Here is a 20,461-nt window from a genome sequence, read left to right as displayed (position 1 = left end):
GCTGCGCCCTCCCCGCGACAGGTCCCGACCCGACAGCTCTGCTCTGCGTCCTCCCCGGCCTTTGGGCACCCCGTCCAGTGTAAAAAAATAATAAATAAATATTATTTATTTGAATGGGTTAAATAACAGAGAGCATGGGTAAATAACAGAGCCAAGACTCTGCTAGAGATGCATACCTGGGAATAGTTCCTGCTGGCCCTTGTGTTTTGGGATCGGTCTGTCTTGTTATTCTCCTAGGAATACTTAGCAGGCTGGTTTTGGCTGGTGCCAGATCAGGTGTTCTGTAGAAATCTGTTGCAGGGAGGATTTATCTGTCCGATTGGAGGTGCTGTGAATCACACAGTTAAGCCTCTGTCAACCATGTACACCTGCAGCAATCGTAGTACCTCCTTTAATTCTTGATTTTCCCAGTAATCTGTTCACAAAGGGGCTTTTCCCCTTGGAAATCACTGCTTTTGGAGTCCATTTATGTTTGGGGAAAGCTGAAGTCATGTTATGAAGTCTTTTTTTTTGCCATGAGCAGGCACTTTTCCCATGCTCACACACCTCCCCGTGTCCCTCTGCTCCATCCCTGCCAGCACGGGCAGGAACACTGTGCTGGTGCCCTGCAGCAGCAGGACCAAAAGCTGTTCTTTTTTGGAGTAAACTTCCAAAAGTGGAGCTGACAAGTGTGGGAAGGAGCTCGCAGCCAGCGCAGTGGAGTGGTGAGGGTCCCTATCGGCACTGCCTGCGTGCTGCCTTCTGGACGGGCATCAGAGCCGCCACAGGCAGAACTAATTACATCCCCTCCTAAAATAGTGACACAGGCACGAGCTTCTCCTCTGCTCTCAGCAACACTCGGTGCTGTGAGACTTCCAGCAGCCCTGTTTCGTGGCCAAGGCAGCAGTTGTCTGCCGCTCTTTTAAAACTCTTTAAGTGAAAGTTATGGGGACCTGCCGGCTACAGACTGTCTAGTTTTAGTGCTAGCTGTTTAATACAGTTGTAAGTTACTGCTGAAGTGGAAGGTATTTTATCATCGTCACTACACGACCCAGCTTATCATTTGGCTCTTCCCCAAGTAGGGAAGAGAAGTTTTTATTAAGCCCTTTGGCTGCGTTATCGCAGCAGGTCTGGTGGCTCCGCAGGCAACCAGGGCATTGTCAGAGTCCTTTTGTTCCCTTCTGCCTCCCACTCTCTTGGCCATCGATTTGTCCTCGTGTCCTTTGGCTTTACCCATCCTTCAATGCTCCTCCCTTCTGATTTATATTCATTACTGCCCAGTTTCCCCTTTTTACCTTTACGCAGTTATTTTCGCTTCCCCTTTGGGCCGTGCTGGGTTTTTAACCAGCGTGGCCATCTTTCTCAATCGTGGGGCTGTGGCTTCGCAGCCCTCATCTCCCCACGAGTTTTTCTCAGCGCATTCATCCCCCCGTGCCACACATGATGGGTCATTTAAGAGGCAAGGCTGCTCCCATTTGGGCTGCTCTTCAATCCTCTCTGCAGCTGATTGCAGCCCGTTTGCTCCCCCCGTTTGCCGGCGCTGCTGCTGCTGCTTGGCAGGATCCGAAGCACGTTTGTGTACTTAGCATTTAATTAAAGCCCAGGACATATTGATACGGCATGAGTATCCGCGGGACAATAAGGAAGGTAGCAAGGAAGGAAGAATTTAAACTGGCTGCTTTGATTGCAGAGCTGCTTCGTGTCTGCTTTCTGTTATTAGACGCCCAGCTGCCGCGGCAATAAGCCAGCGGTAGTTAAAAATGGCCAGGGGAAGGAGCAGGTCCCTCTGTGCTGCAGGAGGAGGATGCTTGGCCCGGGATGATCGTACTAACCAACTTCCCTCCGTCTGTGCAGGCGTGTTACGGCATCCTGAAGGTCCCCATCGGCAGCTGGCTGTGCCGCACCTGCGCCCTCGGCGTCCAGCCCAAGTGTCTGCTGTGCCCCAAGAGAGGGGGAGCGCTGAAGCCCACTCGCAGCGGGACAAAATGGGTCCACGTTAGCTGTGCCTTATGGATACCTGAAGTAAGTAAGGTGTTTTCCAGCCTCCTCTTGAAAAACCACCGGGCACGGAGCCGTCTGCCAGGTCTGAGCCTGGAATTTCCGTGGGTGATCCGAATTGCAGTCGCAGTTTGGCTCACCGAGCACTGCTGGGGTCAGAGGCACGCTGCCCGTCGGCCACCAGGCCGTGGGTTTAATTAGCAGCCAAGCTGCATCCCATTAAGGGAGGAGGCTGCGGGGTGCAAGCTGCTGCCCTGCTCGCAGGGAGCACCCGTGCTCCCCAAGGAGAGGTGACGTTGGAACAATTTGTCAAGTGTCGCCTTGTCCTCCGGTGGTGTGAAGTGCAAAGAGGAACAGTGGGGAGGTGAGGACTTACCAGCATCCAGAACGGCAGGAAAGAGAAAACACAAGCTCAGATTGGCAGGCAGGTGGGTACAAGAGAAAGGCCAGAGCATTGTGCTGCTCCCCAGCGTCCTCAGAGCCCAGTGCTGAGGGGCCTCAGCACCCAGCCAGGGCTGAGGGGCACCCATGGGACCGACAGGTCCCTGGGTAGGATAATGCAGATTGCCTCTGCCTGTCTGAGATACACAGCAACATCAGTTCAGAGGAAACACCAGCATAAATGTTTCCTTCCATTTCCTCCATATTTGTGGTTTTTTTTTTCTCCCAAATAGCAAGTGACCTGCAAAACAACAAATACAAACCCAGCCCTCATTCTGACTGCCAGGAGTATCTCCTGTAGCAGATTCGGGACAGTAACAGGTATTCACTCTGTCTTCTCTTTCGTGCCCAGGTTAGCATTGGATGTCCTGAAAAAATGGAACCCATTACGAAGATCTCCCACATCCCAGCAAACAGATGGGCTCTGTCCTGCAGCCTCTGCAAGGAGTGCACCGGGACCTGTATTCAGGTACGTGAATCGGCCCCGAGGAAACCCAGACCCCGCGGCTGTGCCTTCAGTGGCCGCCAGAGATTCACGAGCTGTTGGTGGACGAGATCCAGCCGAGGTGTGTTCCCGCTCTGAGTCCCAGGAACAGACCTAACAGGGAGCGTGAGCCCCAGTCAGACGTCAGGTGGTGTTTGCAGTCATTTCACACACTGAGCGCCAGGAATCCAGATGAACTTTCTTTGCATAACACAGCGATGTTGCTGTAGTGACACTAATTACCGGGACTAGAGGCGACCTTGGTTTGAAGTCAGGAACTCGCAGTGGAAGGGCTTGGCATAGCTGCCAGGAACCTGCAACACTCAGGAGATTTTAAAGCCCCAGCATTTCCCAAACCGGTGGGGTTGGATGTGAGGGGGCCATCAGGAAGCCCCAGGTTCAGGCAGCCCCCCCAAGCCTACCAGCTTGCAAAATAGAGCGTTTAGTGCATATTACATTCCCACATGTTCTCCTGTTTGGCCACACCTAAGCAAACCACCGCAGACATCTGATTTCCTGCTCTTCCCCCGGCAGCAGCCTGCTGGCGAGGGGGCGAGGCTTTCGCATGTGAGACTACAAGCAAGGCGCCTGCGACAAAGCAGGGAAGAGCTTTTGGGGCTATGAAAAGGAGCAGGAGCAGAAGCTCCGGGTCAGAAAGGTGGTGAGGGAACACGTGGGGAGCTTTGCTGGGTCACTCAGCAAATTCCCTGCTGCGCCCTGCCCCGGGCAGTCCCTGGGGACCAGGCGGGGATCTGCAGCTGTGCGGTGCCGGTGCCTCTGCTTTCGTTGGCAGCCCCGACGTGGAAGCAGTCTTGGCATGCAGAGGGGGCATGGAATAGCCATTAAGCTTTGAAAAATTGGGAGAAAGTTTTGGACGGGTACCAATCCCAGCTAAGCAGCTCCTGCACAGCGCTGGGAGCTGCGCTGCAGGGGTGGGGGCTTGGGGCAGCGAATTTGGGACCAGAGCAGTTGGCTGGTGGCAGGAGGGTGACGGGAGCAGGGCTGCAGGCTCTGCTGTTGATGTGCCTGCCTCAGGTTTCATGCTTTAAAGAGAGCTCTTTAAAAGCAATCCCCCTAGCTCGAAATGAAGCCTCGCAATACTTCTTTAAATCCCCAGCGTTGACTCACTTCTTTTTTGATGGTTCTGGGTGGATCTGCTTATTCACCCTGCCAGATGGAGATACTGTGTCATAGCAGCAACTGCTTTCAAAGAACGGAAGGGCAAGGAGAGGAGGCAAACAGGCTTGGCAGCATCAAGGAGAATTCAGCTTCTCCAAGGCTTCATCCTCGCAGCAGCAGCATCACACGTTAGCAGCACAGTGCCTGGGACTGAATGGATTTGCATTAAAGGTCACCTGAATCGGAACAGGAGCTTTATTGTCCGGCGTGCCAGCAGCTAGCAGTTTATAAGCCTTCGTGAGGATGTCCCCACTGTCACACCAGTGCTCTCAGGATGGTTTTGCTTCAAGGGAAAAAAAAAAAAAAAAAAAAAGCAGGCAGTGCCTTTGTTTGAGGATTTAAGGAGTACATCAGCGAGCTCACCCGTAGATAAATAAACAGGCTCCATCCCCATCGGAGGCAGAGAGCTCTGTTTTGAGAGCTTATGTTTATGGAGCATAGTTCTGATTAGTGCCTGTTTATACAGGTGTAATCTAACCACCTTTGTCAGCGTTTTAGGTTCGTGACACAGCTCTGAAAGGAGAGGGTTGTTTTCTGGTAGAGCACTTAGCTCTTGGCAGCAGGAGCTGATGCTCCAGGTGCCCGCAGGCAGGGGAAGGTCGGCCGCTGCTCCCAGGACGGGTTTTTCCCAGTGGCCGGGCAGAGCTGGGCTTGGCTGGAACGGGACGTGGGGTCCCCGGGAGGCGAGCTGGAGGAGCAGGAGCCTGTCACCCTGACAGGCACGGGGCTGCTCACGGACCAAGCAGAGCTTCAGAGGAGCTGTCACTTGGGCAGAGACAAATAAGAAGCGTTTCTGCACAGGCACCAAGGTTTTGCGCATCAGGGTATCTGTCCCCATCCGGATTTGACCACCAAAGGAAACCCATGAAGGGCTCCCTGCACCTCCCCAAGCCCCTGACATTGCTGCTTGCACATCACTGCTTCCCCTGTGTCTTTGTGAACCCGGCGCCGCCGTGATCAAGGCAGAGCTCCCTTGTGCTGGGCAGCAGCGATGCAGCCCCGAACGTGCACTTCTCCCTTCTCCTCCGAGGGGAAATAATGACTTCATGGTGGTTCTTGTGGTCAGACATCGGGAGGTGCCAAAGAGCATTCAGTATCCAGCAGGAATTTTCTTGTTTGCATTGCTGAACTGAAACAGAGAGTGCCAGGAGCCGGCTCCTGCGCAGCCCAAGTCCCGACGTGCCCGCGGTGAGGAGGACCCGGCGCCCTCCTCGCTGGGAAAAGCAACGGGCTCCTGCTACAGGAGCTTCCTCCCGGGGAGTTTGCGATGCTGGAGCTGCGTATCTCAGCTGAAAGGCACCGCCGGGATCCCGACCAGCTGCGGTCACTAAAAATCATCTGGTAGTTCTTGTGCGGGTGCAGAAGTGTCATGTCTGATGGCTTGGCCGGGGTTCAGCACGGGTAATTAGTTTTTCCTTCCTAAATTTCCCTTGCCGTTCTGTTGGAGTAGCCACTTCCTTCCACTTCAGCCCCCGGACTGCTGCACAGCACCGCTGTGAGCTGCTAAAACAGCTGCTGGGCTTCACGGTCAGCAGCGTGCGAATTTCACTGGCAAATAAAACCATCCCGCCACTTCTCCCCGCTAAGAGTGCTTTAGGACTCATTAGCAGCCCACATCAATCTCTGGTGCAGTTTTCGCCATCTCAGGACTGGCTTTGGGCATGGATTTGCCTCTGCAGCGCGTTTTGAAGGCCTCAAGCGGAAGGCACCGCAAGATGAGGTGGCACCATCGATGGCGGAGCAGATTCGGGGCCTGCAGCGGTTCGTGCGCCCGTTTTTGAACCATTTTGTGGTGTGTGGCAGAGCCCTGCCTTCCCCCTGCGGACACCGGGTCTGTGCTGTGCCCACCGGAGCTGGATGGGGCCCTCGGTTCTCCTGTGGGCTCCTGCGAGGCCCTGGGGTGGCTGCCTCTGCCCAGGTGCCTCCCCCCATTGCCATCAGCCGAGCTGCCTCGGTATTTTCCATTTGCATTTCGGGCACGGTTTCTGACAACTGCTGCTTGCCATCTGTCGGAGGAGGAATGCAGGCCGGGTGGCGCTCGCTTTGCTTTTATTCCTGAGGTGCTCTGATCCTCGCTGCTGCTGCCGTGGCTCGGGCAGGGCCCGTGGCTGTCCCCAGCTCGGCTCCCCGCAGCTTTGAGGTGCTGTCCCCTTCCTCGGAGGTGTTTACACACACAGCAGCACGAAGGGATCTCCCCGATGATTTAGAGCACCCCTAGCTAAAAGCCAGCACGTGATATATGGGCTCCTCTGAAAGCTCTCAGCTGCCTTCACAAGCAGCTCCAGGCTGGAGTTAGGAGCGAACGGGGCGTGTTTAAATAGGGAGAGGGGTTAATAAACCACCTGCATTTCGTGCCTGCGGGTGGGGATGTGTGTGTGGCTGGACACTGCTGGAGCAGGCGGTGCTTGCAGGACAGTCCCGGGGATGCTGAGCCCCATCCCTGGCTCCATCAACCCAGAGGATTTGGTGCCCAGCACCCGGGGCTGTGCTGGTGCCGCTCGGGGGCTGGCCCCGCTCTCCCCGCTGCTTTCGGAGGCTTTGGAGCAGGCCGTGGAAGCGGAGGACTCGGACACCGCTTGCCAATGCTTTTCTTGGCCCCGGCAGCAAGCGCGAGGCTCCTGCTTTCATAAGCAGCAGCGGCGGCTTCGTAAACAAAGTTGAGGGAAAATCTCGCAAAGCGGCCGTGTCAAAAGTTCAGGCGCTCGGTGACGGCGCAGCAGAACGGATTCGGGGCTGCCGGGACCAAACAAAAAGCAGTCGAACTTTTCCCCAGCTACCACCAGCATTTGTTTTTTCTTTTATTTTGGAGAACTGAAGTGTGGTGGAGCCTCGGCGTGGTCGGCCAGGCCAGGGCTGTGCCCTGCTGCCCCGCGAGAGCAATCACCAAAATGTGGTGCCTGCAGCAATCGGCCCCTTAAAATGTCTCTTTATGGCAGTTTAACTGCACGTTAGGAGCTGGAACAGACTGATTTCGTATGGGTTATGGCTGAAATAATTACCTGACACTGAGCCATTAAAAAGCAGTTAATGAACGGAGAGGAACGTGCTGAGGTGGGTACGGGCACCGCTGGCTGTAGGCGGCTTTTGTCTGTAGGAGACCGGGCTGGGTTCTGCTGTCTGTGGGGTCGGGGTAACTGGAGCATCAGGTAAGTCAGGGAAATTGTCAAAAATGTCATCTGATACAGGTTTGACAACAGTCCTGCCATTCTGAAAGTTAATTTTGTGACTATACAAAGTGCATCTGTGCTGTATATGGTGAACTTCCTCCTTTTTTTTTCGCTTTTTTTTTTTTTTTTTCTAATGGGGCTAATTAGGATCTGTGTAATTTCCAGAAGAAAAAGGCACCGTGCTCCGGGAGCATCGCCTGCTTCTGACAAAGCACATTCACTAGCACACCTTGACACCCGTGTGCTCATTAAAAATGGCCTTTTGGCTTCGGGTGCGGTAAAGGAGCGGAGCAGGTTAAGGGATTGGGTGAAGTACGGGTGGGGATTTCTCAGGATAAATCAGCTGGCAGGTTTTGAGCTGCCCGCTGCCTGGGGCTGCCAATGTGTGTTGGTGGAAGAACTGCTGGAAGCTCCTGTTGGTTTGGGGGGAAGATAACCGGGCCCAGAATGGTGCCGCAGGTAGGGTGGGAAGGGGCCCGGTGATGTCTGCTGAGCCCTGGGCTTCTGCTTGGCTTTTTGGTGTCCAGCTTCACGGGTGTGCATGCTCTGGGCGGTACCTCCAGTCTGCCATGAGCAGTAAATGTTTTGGGGCACCCCGTGGGTGCCTGTCCCTCAGCCCTGTCCCTGTCCCCGCAGTGCTCCATGCCCGCCTGCGTCACCGCGTTCCACGTCACCTGCGCCTTCGACCACAACCTCGACATGCGGACTATTTTAGCGGACAACGACGAAGTGAAGTTCAAGTCCTTCTGCCTGGAGCACAGCGCCGGGGCCACCAAACTGCCCGAGGAGGCACGGACAGAGCCCGACCAGGCCCAGCTGGACTTGGAGAAGGTGACGCTGCGGAAGCAGAAGCTCCAGCAGCTGGAGGAGGACTTCTACGAGCTGGTGAAACCTTCGGAGGTGGCGGAGAACCTCGACCTGAGCGAATCGCTGGTGGATTTCGTCTATCAGTACTGGAAGCTGAAGAGGAAAGCCAACTCCAACAAACCGCTGCTGACACCAAAAACGGATGAGGTGGACAACTTGGCTCAGCAGGAGCAGGACGTTCTCTACCGACGCTTGAAGCTCTTCACGCACCTCAGGCAAGACCTGGAGAGGGTGAGTACAGCTTTCCCCCTAACGCCGTGCCCGTACACCCCATCAGGGCTGCTCTGATGTGCCCTGGTGCCTATAGACAGGCTGAGCCCCGTTCCCTGCTGCCCCAGTCTTGCCCTAACGATTGCTTCCCTTCATCTGGAGCTCTGCTCCTCTCCTTGCTGCTTGTCCCCGGGCTCGCCCTTTGAAACGGGATGAAACAGCCCAAGCACGGAGCAGCCAGTCCGCTGCTGTGTGGGATCAGCACTGCTGAAACCCTGCCACCGGTGAAATCAGCCTGTGGCAGTCATCAGCCAGATCAAAAGGAGCAATTGTCTGTGGGGTCTGAGCTCGCCCGGTGCCTGTGCAGGGAGAGGAGCATCAATTGGAGGGGCCGGGAGGACGGGGAGGATGCACTGAGCAGGGGCTCACCGTGCTCTTTGTAGCCTCAGCAAGGAGTCACTGCCCTCAGAGCACAAAACCACCCTCAGATGCTTCCCAGCAGCCAGGCACGGGAGCACAGCACATCTCCACAAAGACAGGAGCGCGGTAGGAGCAAACAGCGGGGCCAGCAGGACCGGGCAAACCCTGCCCTGCGCGGCCAAAAGTGGGGCAGCTCCGCGGGGAGACGCCGGCGGCGGCAGAGCAGAGCTGGGGCTGCAGCATCCTGCCGCAGGGGAGGGAGCAGCAGGGCTCGCAGGGGGAGCAGCAGCAGCAGCAGCAGCAGCACTAGAAGCAGCAGCAGCAGTGGCCGGGTGCCGGAGCCACGGGGCTGAGCGCTGCTGGCGGCATCGCGTCCCCTCGCTGCTGGAGGGAGGTCCTGCCGACATGGCTGCGCACGGGGAGGGAGCAGGGATGGGGCAGAGGCGGCCTGGAGAAGAGGAGGAGCGAGAAGGAGGCGAGAAGCAGCAAGGGGAAGAAGCGCAGCGAGCAGTGAGACAGCAGAAAGGAGCCCGGGAGGGGATGGGGGTGCGCGGTGCTGCTTTTGTTAGGGGCAGGGCTGGGGCACTGAGGCTGAGTTCTCTTTCCTCCTCTGCTTAAAAGCCAAGCCCTGCCCTGTTCCCCCTTCTGCTACTGCTGGTGGGGTGAATCCGTGCTACCCAGCTGACAAAAAAAAGGGAGCAGAAGCTACTGAAGGGCTCAGGAGGTTGTTGGGAGCGGGCAGGGGAGGAGGAAAGCAGGGAAACTGCTGCTGTGCAGGGAGGTGGTGCTGCCTGCCCTGAGCTGGGGGACGGGAGGCTGCAGGGCAGGACTGGGTGCTGCAGGGACAAGGGGGCTGCTGGGGGGCTCAGGATGCTGCAGGGACGAGGGTCTGCAGGGTGCTTGCTGCTCTCTGAGAAGCGAACAGGGCAGCGATGCTCCCCCTGCTTTCCCTGAGCCCTCTCCAAGCTGCAGGGGGTTTGTGACACAATTTAACCCACTGGTAAGCTTTGGGGGATGCTCACAGCACGCCCCAGCTGAGCTCCGGCTCATCCCATCCTGGCACCATCTCGTCTCCTTTCTCTCTGCCCATTTTTACCTCACCTGAGAGCCTTCTGTTTAAAAGCAGCCGGATTTCAAGCTATCAGTCTCTCCTCTGCAGCAGTATCGACCTTCATCCCTGAACACATCACTGCCATCGCTCTGCCCGTCTGTCCCAGAGTTTTCCAGAGCTGCCTTCAGGCTTCGCAGGGTTATTCCCCATCAGCATCCAGCCTCTGCCCAGCACCTCCCTGGCAGATCTGTTCGCTTGCTTTTCTTCCAAGGGGGGATCCATACAGGCTGGCCAGGTGCTCCAAAAGAGGACAGACCCCTTTCTGTCCCATTCCCACCCACACACCCAACATCTCTGCCTTGCAGCCCATCACAGCTGCCCTGCCTCACTGGCACCGAGCAGGGCTCGGAGAGCAGCATCTGCACGGGCAGCAGCTTGGAGGAATGCAGGGCGATTGCACTGCCCTCTGCCATCCCTAACCCACCCCTTAAGCCCAAACCCCACAAATTAAATCTATAGGAACTCCCGGTTCGCTGGGAATCCCAACGCAGTCCCTCCAACTTTTCTCTTTGGCCCTCTTTGATTCTTCTGTATTTTTTTAAAGCTTTTTTTTTTTTTTTATCCCAGTAGCTGGTTGTTCAAATGAGCTGTACCGAACAGCTATATGGTTTCCAGGCTTTCCTACCAGCATCTCAGCTTGGCTTGGGGAAGCAGCGCGGGGTGGTGTTTAGCTGTCGAAGTGTGTGTAAATACCAGCAGTCTCCCAGCAGAGCACAAGTGATGTTTTCTTCCAGGAATATAAAATCGCAGGGAAGCGATACCGCCGAACGCTTTGATCCGCCGGTTGCCAGAGGCAGTTGTTTTCCTCATAAAGAAATTTCGGTTGGGTGTTTTCTTCCATCCAGAACAACAACAAGAAAAAGAGAACGTAGTAAAATATACAGCATGTAGCTCGCTTCTCGGTATTTACAGCTAGGAGATTGGGGAAAAAACAAAACAAAACAAAATAAAATGATAAAAGAGCTTTTCTCTCCCTACGTGTGGGTGCTCCGGGTGCTGGGATGGCACATGCAGGCCACAGCTCACCCCAAGGGGCCTTCAGGAGGGTGGCCTGAGCCCCAGCTTGTGGAGAAGCCAGCTTTGAGGACGGGCAACCCGGAGTACCTGCTGCTTTGCTCTTCCATGGGCCAGGAAGCCCAGAGCTTCCAGCAGCATCTTCATCCCGAAGCCCCCAAACCACCCATGTCCCCTAAAAGCCCTGCGTGGCGGCGCTCCTCCGCAGCACCCCTGCCCCTGAGGTACTCTGAGTCCTGCGGAGGATCGCAGGCCTTCGTAGGCTTCGTGTGCTGGCGTTCAGCAAAGGCCTGCGAAGGAGAGGTTAACGATGAACTGGCAAGTTGTTTGGGGTCAGAAGAAGGTAGGAGAGCGATAACCCCTGCAGCAGAGGGGCAGGGGTCCTGCTGAGCACCCCCTGCACGGGGGACTCGCAGTGCCCACCCCACAGATGGGTGCAGCTTGGGGGCTGGTGCCCCCGGACCTCCTGCTGCCCCCCAAACACTGGCAGGGCTCTGTCTGAGAGATTTGATCTCAAATCTGAGAGATTTGCTGCCACAGCTGCTTTGCTTTCTGCCCTCTCCCAAGGCCCTGCCATAATCAAGGAGCCCCGGCAGGAGCTGGTGCAGCCCCGGTGAGGCCGAGATGAGAGGATGGAGACCCCGGGAGCAGAAGCACACAGTTTTGGAGCACTTCCTTCGAGCCCTGCCTAAACAAACGCTGCTTCTTGTGTTTCTGTAGGTTCGAAACCTCTGTTACATGGTGACGAGACGGGAGAAAATGAAACACACCATTTGTAAACTCCAGGAGCAGATCTTCCATCTCCAGATGAAGCTCATCGAGAAAGACCTTTACCCAGGTCAGTACCGCCTGCAAGAGCTTGTTCTCACCGACACCATCAGTGCCCTCTGACGCCCACACCTCACCCCCATCCCAATCCCCCTCTCCGTGGGCAGCCCTCAGAGGAATCGTGTGGCTAGGTGCTGATGCTAAAACAGCCAGGGCAGTGTCGTGGGGGTGCTGCCGGGCAGAGCTTTGTTCTGCCCCCTCCTTTTTGAAGTTAAGCTGCTGACGGGATGGTTTTTACCTCCTCAAACCCCTGTGGCCTGTAGTTCTTTCTCCCTGCTCCACGCTCTGGTCAGCAGGGTACATCACACAGACTTCATGCACAGCCTCCGGCACCTCTTTATTAAGGAACTGAAATAAAGTCACTTTCCTTCTGTCCTTTTTTTTTTTTTTCTTTTTGCTTTAACGAGCAGTGCCCGAGCCCGCAGCTCCTCGTCCCTCCTCCTTTTTTTTTCAGTGGCAGGGCAGGACCCAAGCACCGTGGCTGCAGAACAGTTTTTCCAGGAGCAGCATCTGGCGCTTTGGCAGGCTCTGCCGACGCTTGTTGTGTTTGTGGCTTTGGAGTTGCATTTGAAGCCATCACATGTTTGGGGTTTCTTCAGGAACTGTCTGGGCTGAGCTTTCCTTTACAAAAGTTTCCTTTGACTAAAGTTCTGGAGGCCGAGACGTGTGCGTGTTGAGACGTGTGGGGCTTGGATCCTGTGCAGATCCCTCTCCGTGGCCGGAGCTGGGCGGCTCAGGGGCCTGAGGCACGCTGCGAGGAGCCGAAATCCCCCGGGGCCGCTGGGTCCCAGCTCACCCACCAGCTCCCACACTGAACCTGCATCACGGGCACAGCCTGGGAATATGGAAAATTGCATTCCTGGCTTTTGTCACTAGCTGGAGAACCCACATGCTGTGTCCTGAAACCATCCCCTGGCACACGGGGATTGTGCTGATTACGTGGAGTTTGTCCTGCCTGGAGGTGACTTTTCAGAGACAGAGCTGTGGTTACGGGGTGGTTCATGCGGCAGGTTGGTGTGCAGGCTTTGTTTTGTGCATTTTGATGTGAATGGTATTTTCTTGTAGCCCCAAAAGGTCCGCGTTAGCCCACTAGCTGTACGCTCTGAACCGGCTGAGCTGTCCCAGGACGGGCTTTTTGGTTAAGCCCAGGCCTCCAGGGCAGCCCCTGAAGCATCCCTGGTGCGGGAAGTGCAGGAGTTTGGTCCCTTGGCCCCCAGGGGTTGCTCCTTCCATGGATAAAAGAGCATTTTGGTGATTATTTTCTGTTGGCCCTGCTGTGGGGTGGCACATCCCACCCTCCTGGCACCGGGCAGCACCCAGCACTGCAGACCCTCATCCCTCAGGGTGCTTTCAGCCTCCCCATGTTGGCTAAGCCATATTCCGGGTGGCGATACTCAGAGCTAAAGGTACTGAGCAGCCCGCAGGACCAAACCTCTGGATACCTCACTGCCCTGCTCTGCATCGTCACGAAGCTCTCAATGGTTTGAATTCAATGGGGAATGGTCCCTGCAGCAATCCCTCTGTGCTGCTCCTCACTGGCTTGCCGTGCACACCTGTAATTTCTTGGAGAAAGGGGGAAGTCTGCGTTAGTTTGCCCGGATGAGGCCAGTTTTCAGCTGCTATTAGTGGTAGTGACTGACCAAAATCTGTTGGGGTTACTCTAGAGGTGGTTTTGGCACAGCTGTTTCTGGAATGGCTCCCACATAAAGCTCCAAACCTGAGGGGTTTATTTTTCCCCACTGATAAATGAGGGTTTCAGCAGGAGATTTTTAGTCAAATCAGTGAGAACTGCTCATGTAAAATGAACCCACCGCCCTCTCCCGTGTTTTTCTTGCATGAAGTGGAAAGTAAACACTGGCTTTGAAACATGGCTGCGATTTTGACAGGTTCCTCCTCAGAAAGTAATGGTTGTGCTTCTCTTTAGCCCCATTGTGCTGTCTAAACAAAGTTATATTTTTATTTTGCAAGCAAAGTGAAAAATGTGCCTGCGTTTCTCCCGTTACTTGGCAGGAAAGGAGCAAACACCAGCTTGGCTTTTGCTTTTCCTTCTGCTGGTGAGCCCTCTGCTCCTGCGGGGCTCCTGGGCTGCAAATCTCCGAGCATCCAGCGCAGGCAGGTGCAGTGCAGGTGCCCTCCCCGGCTCTTTCTCCGTCAGGACCAGCATCAAATTCGTAAAATCATCGCTCTGTAGTTGCACAGCTTGTGCAGGCTCAAGCTGTTGGCCGGGCTGTGAAAGCCTGCGCGTCTCAGCGCCAGTCCCACCAGCTGCCCAAATTCTGCTTTGAGGGCAGCGTCCTTTCCTCTCCAGAAATTAATAGCTGGACTGCTGGGGGAGAATGGCCCAGCAGAGTAAGTAAAAACCTTCGGAGTATTTCGCTTGGCAATACAAGCTGTACTTTTATAGGGTATGTATTTGTCCTGTTTACCCAAGAGGAATAAATCCAGTAGAAATTTGAGGCCATTTCGGAAATATTGATCTTCAGCTGAACGTCTGCATAGCTGGGAGTTGTATTCCTGGCCTTCCGTAGGCAGCAGTGCTCAGCTTTCCTACTGCGTTTAGTTGTGTTCAATACAATGCTTAAATTTTATATCTTTGGTTTTTGTATGGTACGAGTGTGAAAGGTAAAATCACATCAAGGTCTGCTTCGAATTGCTGCTGGTGCCGTTGCTGCCACCCAGCTCCTTGCAGCTCGATCCCTCCCGCGGCGGGTTGGGGTGCACACAGGTGCTCTGTGACACTCAGGGTTGGAGGGTCCCCAGCCTCCTGGAGGCTTTCTGAGGAGGGTTTGGGGTTATTCCTTGACTCCTGGAAGGTTTCTGAGCAGGGTTTGGGGTTATTTGGTCCGGGAGGGTGTCTCGGTGCAGTTTCCAGCGAGTCCTCTGCCTGCAGTGGCCCTGCTCCCCTGGCCGTGCCAAGCACACATCCACACCCCAAGCATTTTTTTTTAATGTAGGCTTCAGGATTCACATTTTCTTAACCTGTAAAGATTTTTAACCTGCGTTTGGCCAAAACACAGCCCAGCCTTCATCCCTGCAGGGGTGTGCCACGGGGAGCTTGCTCGCCGCAGGGTCCCTGGTGCCTCGTCTCACACGGCGTTTTCCTTTTTTTCTAAAAAATGCCAGAACAAACTGGGAAGAAGACAAAGGGTAAGAAAAGTGACCCGAGAAGGAAAGGAAGAGATGGTAGAAAAAATAGTCCCGAGAAGAACGAGAAAAGGAAATCAGTCAACGAAACTGTGTTGGGACAACTGGGTAAGTCTGATTTTATGGGCGCAGGGCTGCCCTTGAGCGGCGTTGAGCGCGGTGCGCAGCAGTCCCAGCCCCTGCCCCGGCCTGTGGCAGGGCTGTAAAACACACCCGAAGGGGCAGGGGTGTAAAACAGCCTCGGGGTTGCACCCGGATTGGGAGAATTGGGAGAAAAGCTGTGGTTGCACTTGCTGGTGATAAAATCAGACTTACCCACTGTGGAGCAGGGCGAATCCCGTGCGTCTCTGTGCCGCCTTCCCAGCGCTGATGGTGACTCGGGCGCGGGGCCCTGCATGATGCTCGTGTGCACCTCCAGCACCGTCAGCCCCGCTGGATGTGTCCGGGTCAGCCCAGGGGGTGGCTGCAAGGCAGGGATTTCTGGAATTTCTTTGTGGGGCGAGGAGATGTGGCCTGGCCCTGCTGCCCTGCTCCGCTCCTGCGTGCTCCAGAGGGTGCTTCTGCCGCCTGCGGCTCTTCCCTACAGCTGCAACCTCACCAGCAGAGGAGGGGGGAAATTTTGGGGACAAATTCTGTCAAAACGGGTGGGGGGGCTATGGGGTCTCTGAGAGAAACTGCCCTTCTGTCAGCCTGCTAAACAAGGGAAGGGAGGTGATGCAAAGCTGCTACTGAAGGGCAAACACCTGCCATCAGTCCCCCTGCTGCTGCTTGGTCCTGTGCTGCTGCTGGGCTGGTGCTCACCTTGCATCAAAATCCAGTCACGTTCTTCCTCCCTCCTCAAAGCCAGCTGTAGTGCTGGGTCCCTGTCACGGGGACCAAACTGCTCGTGCTTACGCGGGTCCGTGCCTTTGGCGTTGCTCCTCGGTCTTCTTATTTGGCACGTCCCAGCCCACAGTGCTCGTTGTGGCTCTCAGACAAAATGACCAGGACGTTTTTCAGCTTTCTCCATTGCAGCCTGCTCCTCCCTTTCAGCTCTCACACCTTTCAGGTGTTTGGAGAGGGATCTCAGAGCTGCCTTCCCTCCGCACCCCCTTCGCACACAGATGGGTAACCGATGGGACCTGTCCCTGTGCAGGACCCTCTGCTGGCTCCTCGGGAGGGGACACTGGTGTCAGTCTGTCCTGCTGCCTCTGCACGTCAGCGTGCGGTCCCACCATGCTGGGGTGGGGCTGGGCAGGGCTTCTCCTCTGCAGAAAGATGCTCTGCTCAGATCCATGGAGCACAGCAGCGAGCATCACAGGGTCTGTGGTGTGCCCCCAGGGTACGTGGCTGTGTGTGGTGTGACCCCAGTGAGTCTCGAATTCACCATTAGTGCTGGAGCAAACCCCCTCCTGGCTCCCCACGTGGCACTTCACACTTGGCATTTTGAGTTTCTCCAGTGCCAGGGAGTTTGGCTGAGGTCTGTACCTCTCCGGTCGCACGGTCAAAGGGAAGAGAGGCCCTTGCTGATTTCTCAGCCAGTTCTCCACTTTTGTTTTCCCAGGCCTGTCAACTTCCTTCCCCATCGACGGGACCTTCTTCAACAGCTGGCTGGCGCAGTCGGTGCAGATCACTGCCGAGAACATGGCCATGAGCGAGTGGTCCCTGAACAACGCCCACCATGAGGACAGCACCCCCGGCCTCTCTGAGGAGCTCCTGCAGGACGAGGAGACCTTGCTCAGCTTCATGATGGACCACTCCCTGAGGTCCCCGTTCAAGCAGAGCGAGGCTGCGAAGAAAGTGAAAAGCAAAACGAGAACGAACACTAAGAAAAAGCTGCCCAAGAGCGGGCTGAGTGCTGTCTTCAGGAGCCAGCAAGAGGGCTCGGAGAGGTGGACTAACCACGCCAGCGACCTGTCGGATGACGCCGCCAAGCCCTTCGCCCACGACTCCAGACCTGGCAAGTCAGAGAAAGGGGCGGCGAAGCTGCCCACGGACCGCAGGGGATCGGGCGAGACAAAAAAGGCGGCGAAGAAGGGGTCTGTCCCCAAAACGAATGACCCGCAGGTCCCGTCGGGCGCGAGAGGCTGCGTCAGCAAGGAGGAGGCGGCGGCGAATTGCGCTCAGCCCGAGCCCAGCCCCGCGGCTCAAGTGCCTGACCCCGTAGGTAGCCCGAAAACCGTCGTGCGGTTCAAATTACCAAAGGAGAGCCGAGGGACTCGGCGGTCGCAGCCCCCCAAGCCCGACGGTGCCGGCGGGCCCCCCCTGCGCCGTTTCGAGGCCGAGACGGACGGCTACTTCTCCGACGCCGAGATGAGCGACTCGGACGGGGAGCCGCGGGGCGGCAGGGCACAGCGGGGCCAGCTGGAGGCGGGCGGCGAGGAGATCGTGCGGATGAGCATCCTGGCGTCCTAACGCCGCCCGACTCGACCCAGTCAGTCACAACTGCCATGTCCGATTTCCGCCTGGTATCGCAGCGAAAGGGGGATTTTTAATCTGTATATATAGTTGGAAATTCGGCACCGTTGTCTTTTCTCTTCTCTTTATGCCTGAGATACAGCTTCAGCTTCACCGACGTAGATTGCCGTGACAGTAGTTGTCCCTTCCCGGCGCGCCCCGCTCCCGGGGACGCCAGCGCGCGGGCAGGGGTCCGGCGGCACCGGGGGCTGCGGCGGCCCCGGGCTCTGCAGAGGTGAGCGCGCATCGGGCATTATTCCAGAGGGGCAGAGAGATCTCCCCTTGGGCCGGATCAGGGGGCGAGGGCAGGGGCCGAGAGCGTGCGCAGAGCTGAGCGGGGAAGGAGATACCCCTGCGCGCGCGCACCGACGAGGGAGGAAAGCGAGTGATGCTAAAATAAATCACGACAAAAGCACAAAAAGCTTGGTGGAGGAAAGCGCTCGGGGTGGGCGAGAGCGACCTTACGTTTCTGTTTTCAGAGAAACCTCGGTCATTGGTTTTTCCCCTCTGCTCTGAAGCCGTCCAGGGGCCGCGGAGCAGGATTTGTCCCTGGAGGGGGCTGGCGGGAGGTGCCCACCTCTCCCCAGCCCCTCGGGAGCAGCTGTAAATCCCGGGGCTTGCTCGGCCACGCTGAGGTCATTGGAAAAACTGAAGTGATTCACTCAGGTTAATTAATTGATTCTGGTTTAGCAAGCCGAAACGGAGGTGTGGGGAAGGACGGAGGAGAAAAAAAAAATAAAGTAAAATCCTTTAAAAATCCCAGAGGGGGGCCGGGATTGTCGCAGCCCCGCGAGGTCGGGCGAAGTTTTTGTGCCAGCGCTGAGCTCCGAGGGCTGGCGTGATCCCACCCTGCTGGGGCTGCACAGCCGAGCCCCCCTGCGCACAGCAAAGCGTTCGGCCCCGAGGCTCAACCTCCCATCAGCGAGAGGGAACGAGAGTGTTTGCCTTGACCGTTTGGTTTTCCTACGAAACGCTACAATGGAAATGGTGAATTTATTCCTCCCCATCCCCTCTTTTTTTTTTTTTTTTTTTTTTTTTTAATTCCTTAAATCCTGGTTACAAGCTGTTGACTCCTTGTGGGAGGGTGATTCACAGAAGCTGACATTATAAATATTACAATAATTTAATGCATAAAAATGTCCCCAATAAGCCTTAAATGTTGTTTAAAAGCCCATGTTACCTATAAGTCAGGCGAATTTCCATGTTTGCACTTAATTGCACCATTACTTCGGTTTTGGCTTCAAAGGTCACAGTTAAGTCGTGCTACGTGTTTTATTGGAGTGACCCCAGTGTGAGCTCAGGGAACAAAAAAAAAAAAAAGGAATTCACTGAAACTTTTGTTGTTGTTGTTTTTTAAAAATAAAAAAATGTTAAAAAAAAAAAAAGACTAAAAAAAAAAAAAAAAAAAAACACAAACCTGGGACACTTCTGCAACCGGTTAAACCCATCACTTTAAACAGGAAACCTTACAATTGTCAAACAGATCAGTCAAACAATTTTGTGGATGCCAAAGAATACTCTGACAGTCAAGCAGCACAGCCAGAAACCGGAAACTTGTCACTATGGAAAATTGGAAGTTATTTAGCAACCAAGGACTAAAGACACACTCATAACACACTGCTGCGGCATTAGGTTCCAAGCTTGCTCGAAGGGATGCTGCTGCTCCTGAGACCGCATCCTGCCGTTTTGATTTCCAATGCTTTTTGCTCATTTCACTGTGAGCTTTCTTTTGAAACTCTGAGACTCCTCTAATCGACTGTCCTGGTGTTTTAGAGTAGATCATCTTTTATCAGCCTTCCAAAGTCCTTATTATCGGTAAAATTGCAGCAAAGTAAACCAAGTGCAGCCTAGCTAATCCCGGCCGGGGGGGACGGCAGCGGGTGCCGAGCGCCTGCACCCAGCCCCGGGTAACCCCAGCACTCGAGGAACTGAGACTGGACGTGCCTGGGAGAGCATCTTCCTCGTGGGAACAGCGTCACACGAGCTATTAGCAGGAAAAAAAAATAAAAAAATAAATCAGCGGAACAGGAACCACCTTTGTTATAAATTAGCGTAATCCATTGAGGTTGGAAGTGAAAATCTGCTCATTAATTAAGGCTCAGTATGTTCAGATAATGTTAAATACAGTAAATAGGACTTAGTTTATCTTATCAGGCTTGCTAGCTTTAGCTACAGTATCCTAGTATAAGAGTCATAACAATAATCAATATGCTGCCTTTTAATGAATCTTGCTTCCGTGTGCTTCACTCAGTTATGGTTAAAAAAAAAAAAAAGCAATCCACAACTTTCACTGTACACAGCTTCACTCATCGGCTTCCGCACTACTTGTCTTCTCAGTACAGGAAAGCAAAAAGGGCGAGACCCTAAAGAACAACCAGGCTGGCACCGCCGGGGCTGCGCACCCGCCCCAGTGCCCCAAAATAAAGCGGTTTGCGCAAAATGATCCCAAAAGGGCAGGCGGCGTGGTCGGGGGGGGGAAAGCTGAGTGGGGAGAGCTCGGCAGGAGAAACCCGAGGCAGGAGAGGGGCTGTGGTGAGGGGCTGGGGGACGGGGGGGGCCGCAGGGCTGGGCGTCTGGGGGAGACGATGCACAAGGATGATATTTTTGATGATACTGTAAATGTATTTTGAAATGAATAGAAAGAAAAAAAAAAATATAATGGTTTATTTTGTTAGAGAAATGTCTTTTAAGATGTATAAACTGCAGGAATCGACATTTGCACTGTAAGAGCACCCGTCCCCTCGGCGAGGCGGCTCCGAGGGCGATGCTAAAAGCATCGGCACCACGTGCCCGGCCCCTCAGCGACCCAAACCCAGCGCCCCGGGGACGGTGCTGAGGGCAGTCCCCGTCTCACGCACCGACTTTCCCCACAGCCCTTGGGTTTTTGCACCTCTTCCATGGTTTTCGCCGCCCCAGGGCAGGCGGGCGCTGGTTGTTCGGTAGGGAGACGCCCGCGGTTTGCTCCATTCCACACAGACCAGACCCACTCCACATCAGTTACAGGAAACGATATGAATGTCGCAGGAGGAGAAACCCTTCTGTTTTCTTTGTTTCAAAGAACGTGATGTGCCATTTGTTAATATAAAAGAGAAATATTGAAAATATATTGAAAAGAGCAATTTTAAATTATTTTTGGCTTATGTTGCAATATTTATTTTCTTGTATTAGAAATTCCTTTGTAGA

At 54.9% G+C, this 20,461-nt stretch overlaps 1 protein-coding gene across 1 annotated transcript in view; it reads left to right on the top strand.

The window, feature by feature from the left end:
• Positions 1-19,798, top strand: part of JADE2 (jade family PHD finger 2) — a 59,017-nt gene extending 39,219 nt beyond the window's left edge. The window contains exons 7-12 of the mRNA XM_084295022.1: positions 1,834-2,001; positions 2,771-2,887; positions 7,885-8,346; positions 11,591-11,708; positions 14,822-14,950; positions 16,386-19,798. Coding sequence (XP_084151148.1) covers positions 1,834-2,001; positions 2,771-2,887; positions 7,885-8,346; positions 11,591-11,708; positions 14,822-14,950; positions 16,386-17,236 — 1,845 coding nt within the window. The 3' untranslated portion in view covers positions 17,237-19,798. The remainder of the gene's footprint in view (positions 1-1,833; positions 2,002-2,770; positions 2,888-7,884; positions 8,347-11,590; positions 11,709-14,821; positions 14,951-16,385) is intronic.
• Positions 19,799-20,461: the final 663 nt, after the last annotated feature.

The sequence above is a fragment of the Netta rufina genome (assembly GCF_964035555.1).
Source record: "Netta rufina genome assembly, chromosome: 14".
Taxonomy (NCBI): Eukaryota; Metazoa; Chordata; class Aves; order Anseriformes; family Anatidae; genus Netta; species Netta rufina.
Note: the sequence above shows the minus strand (reverse complement) of the source record. Positions and strands in the feature narration are given on the sequence as shown.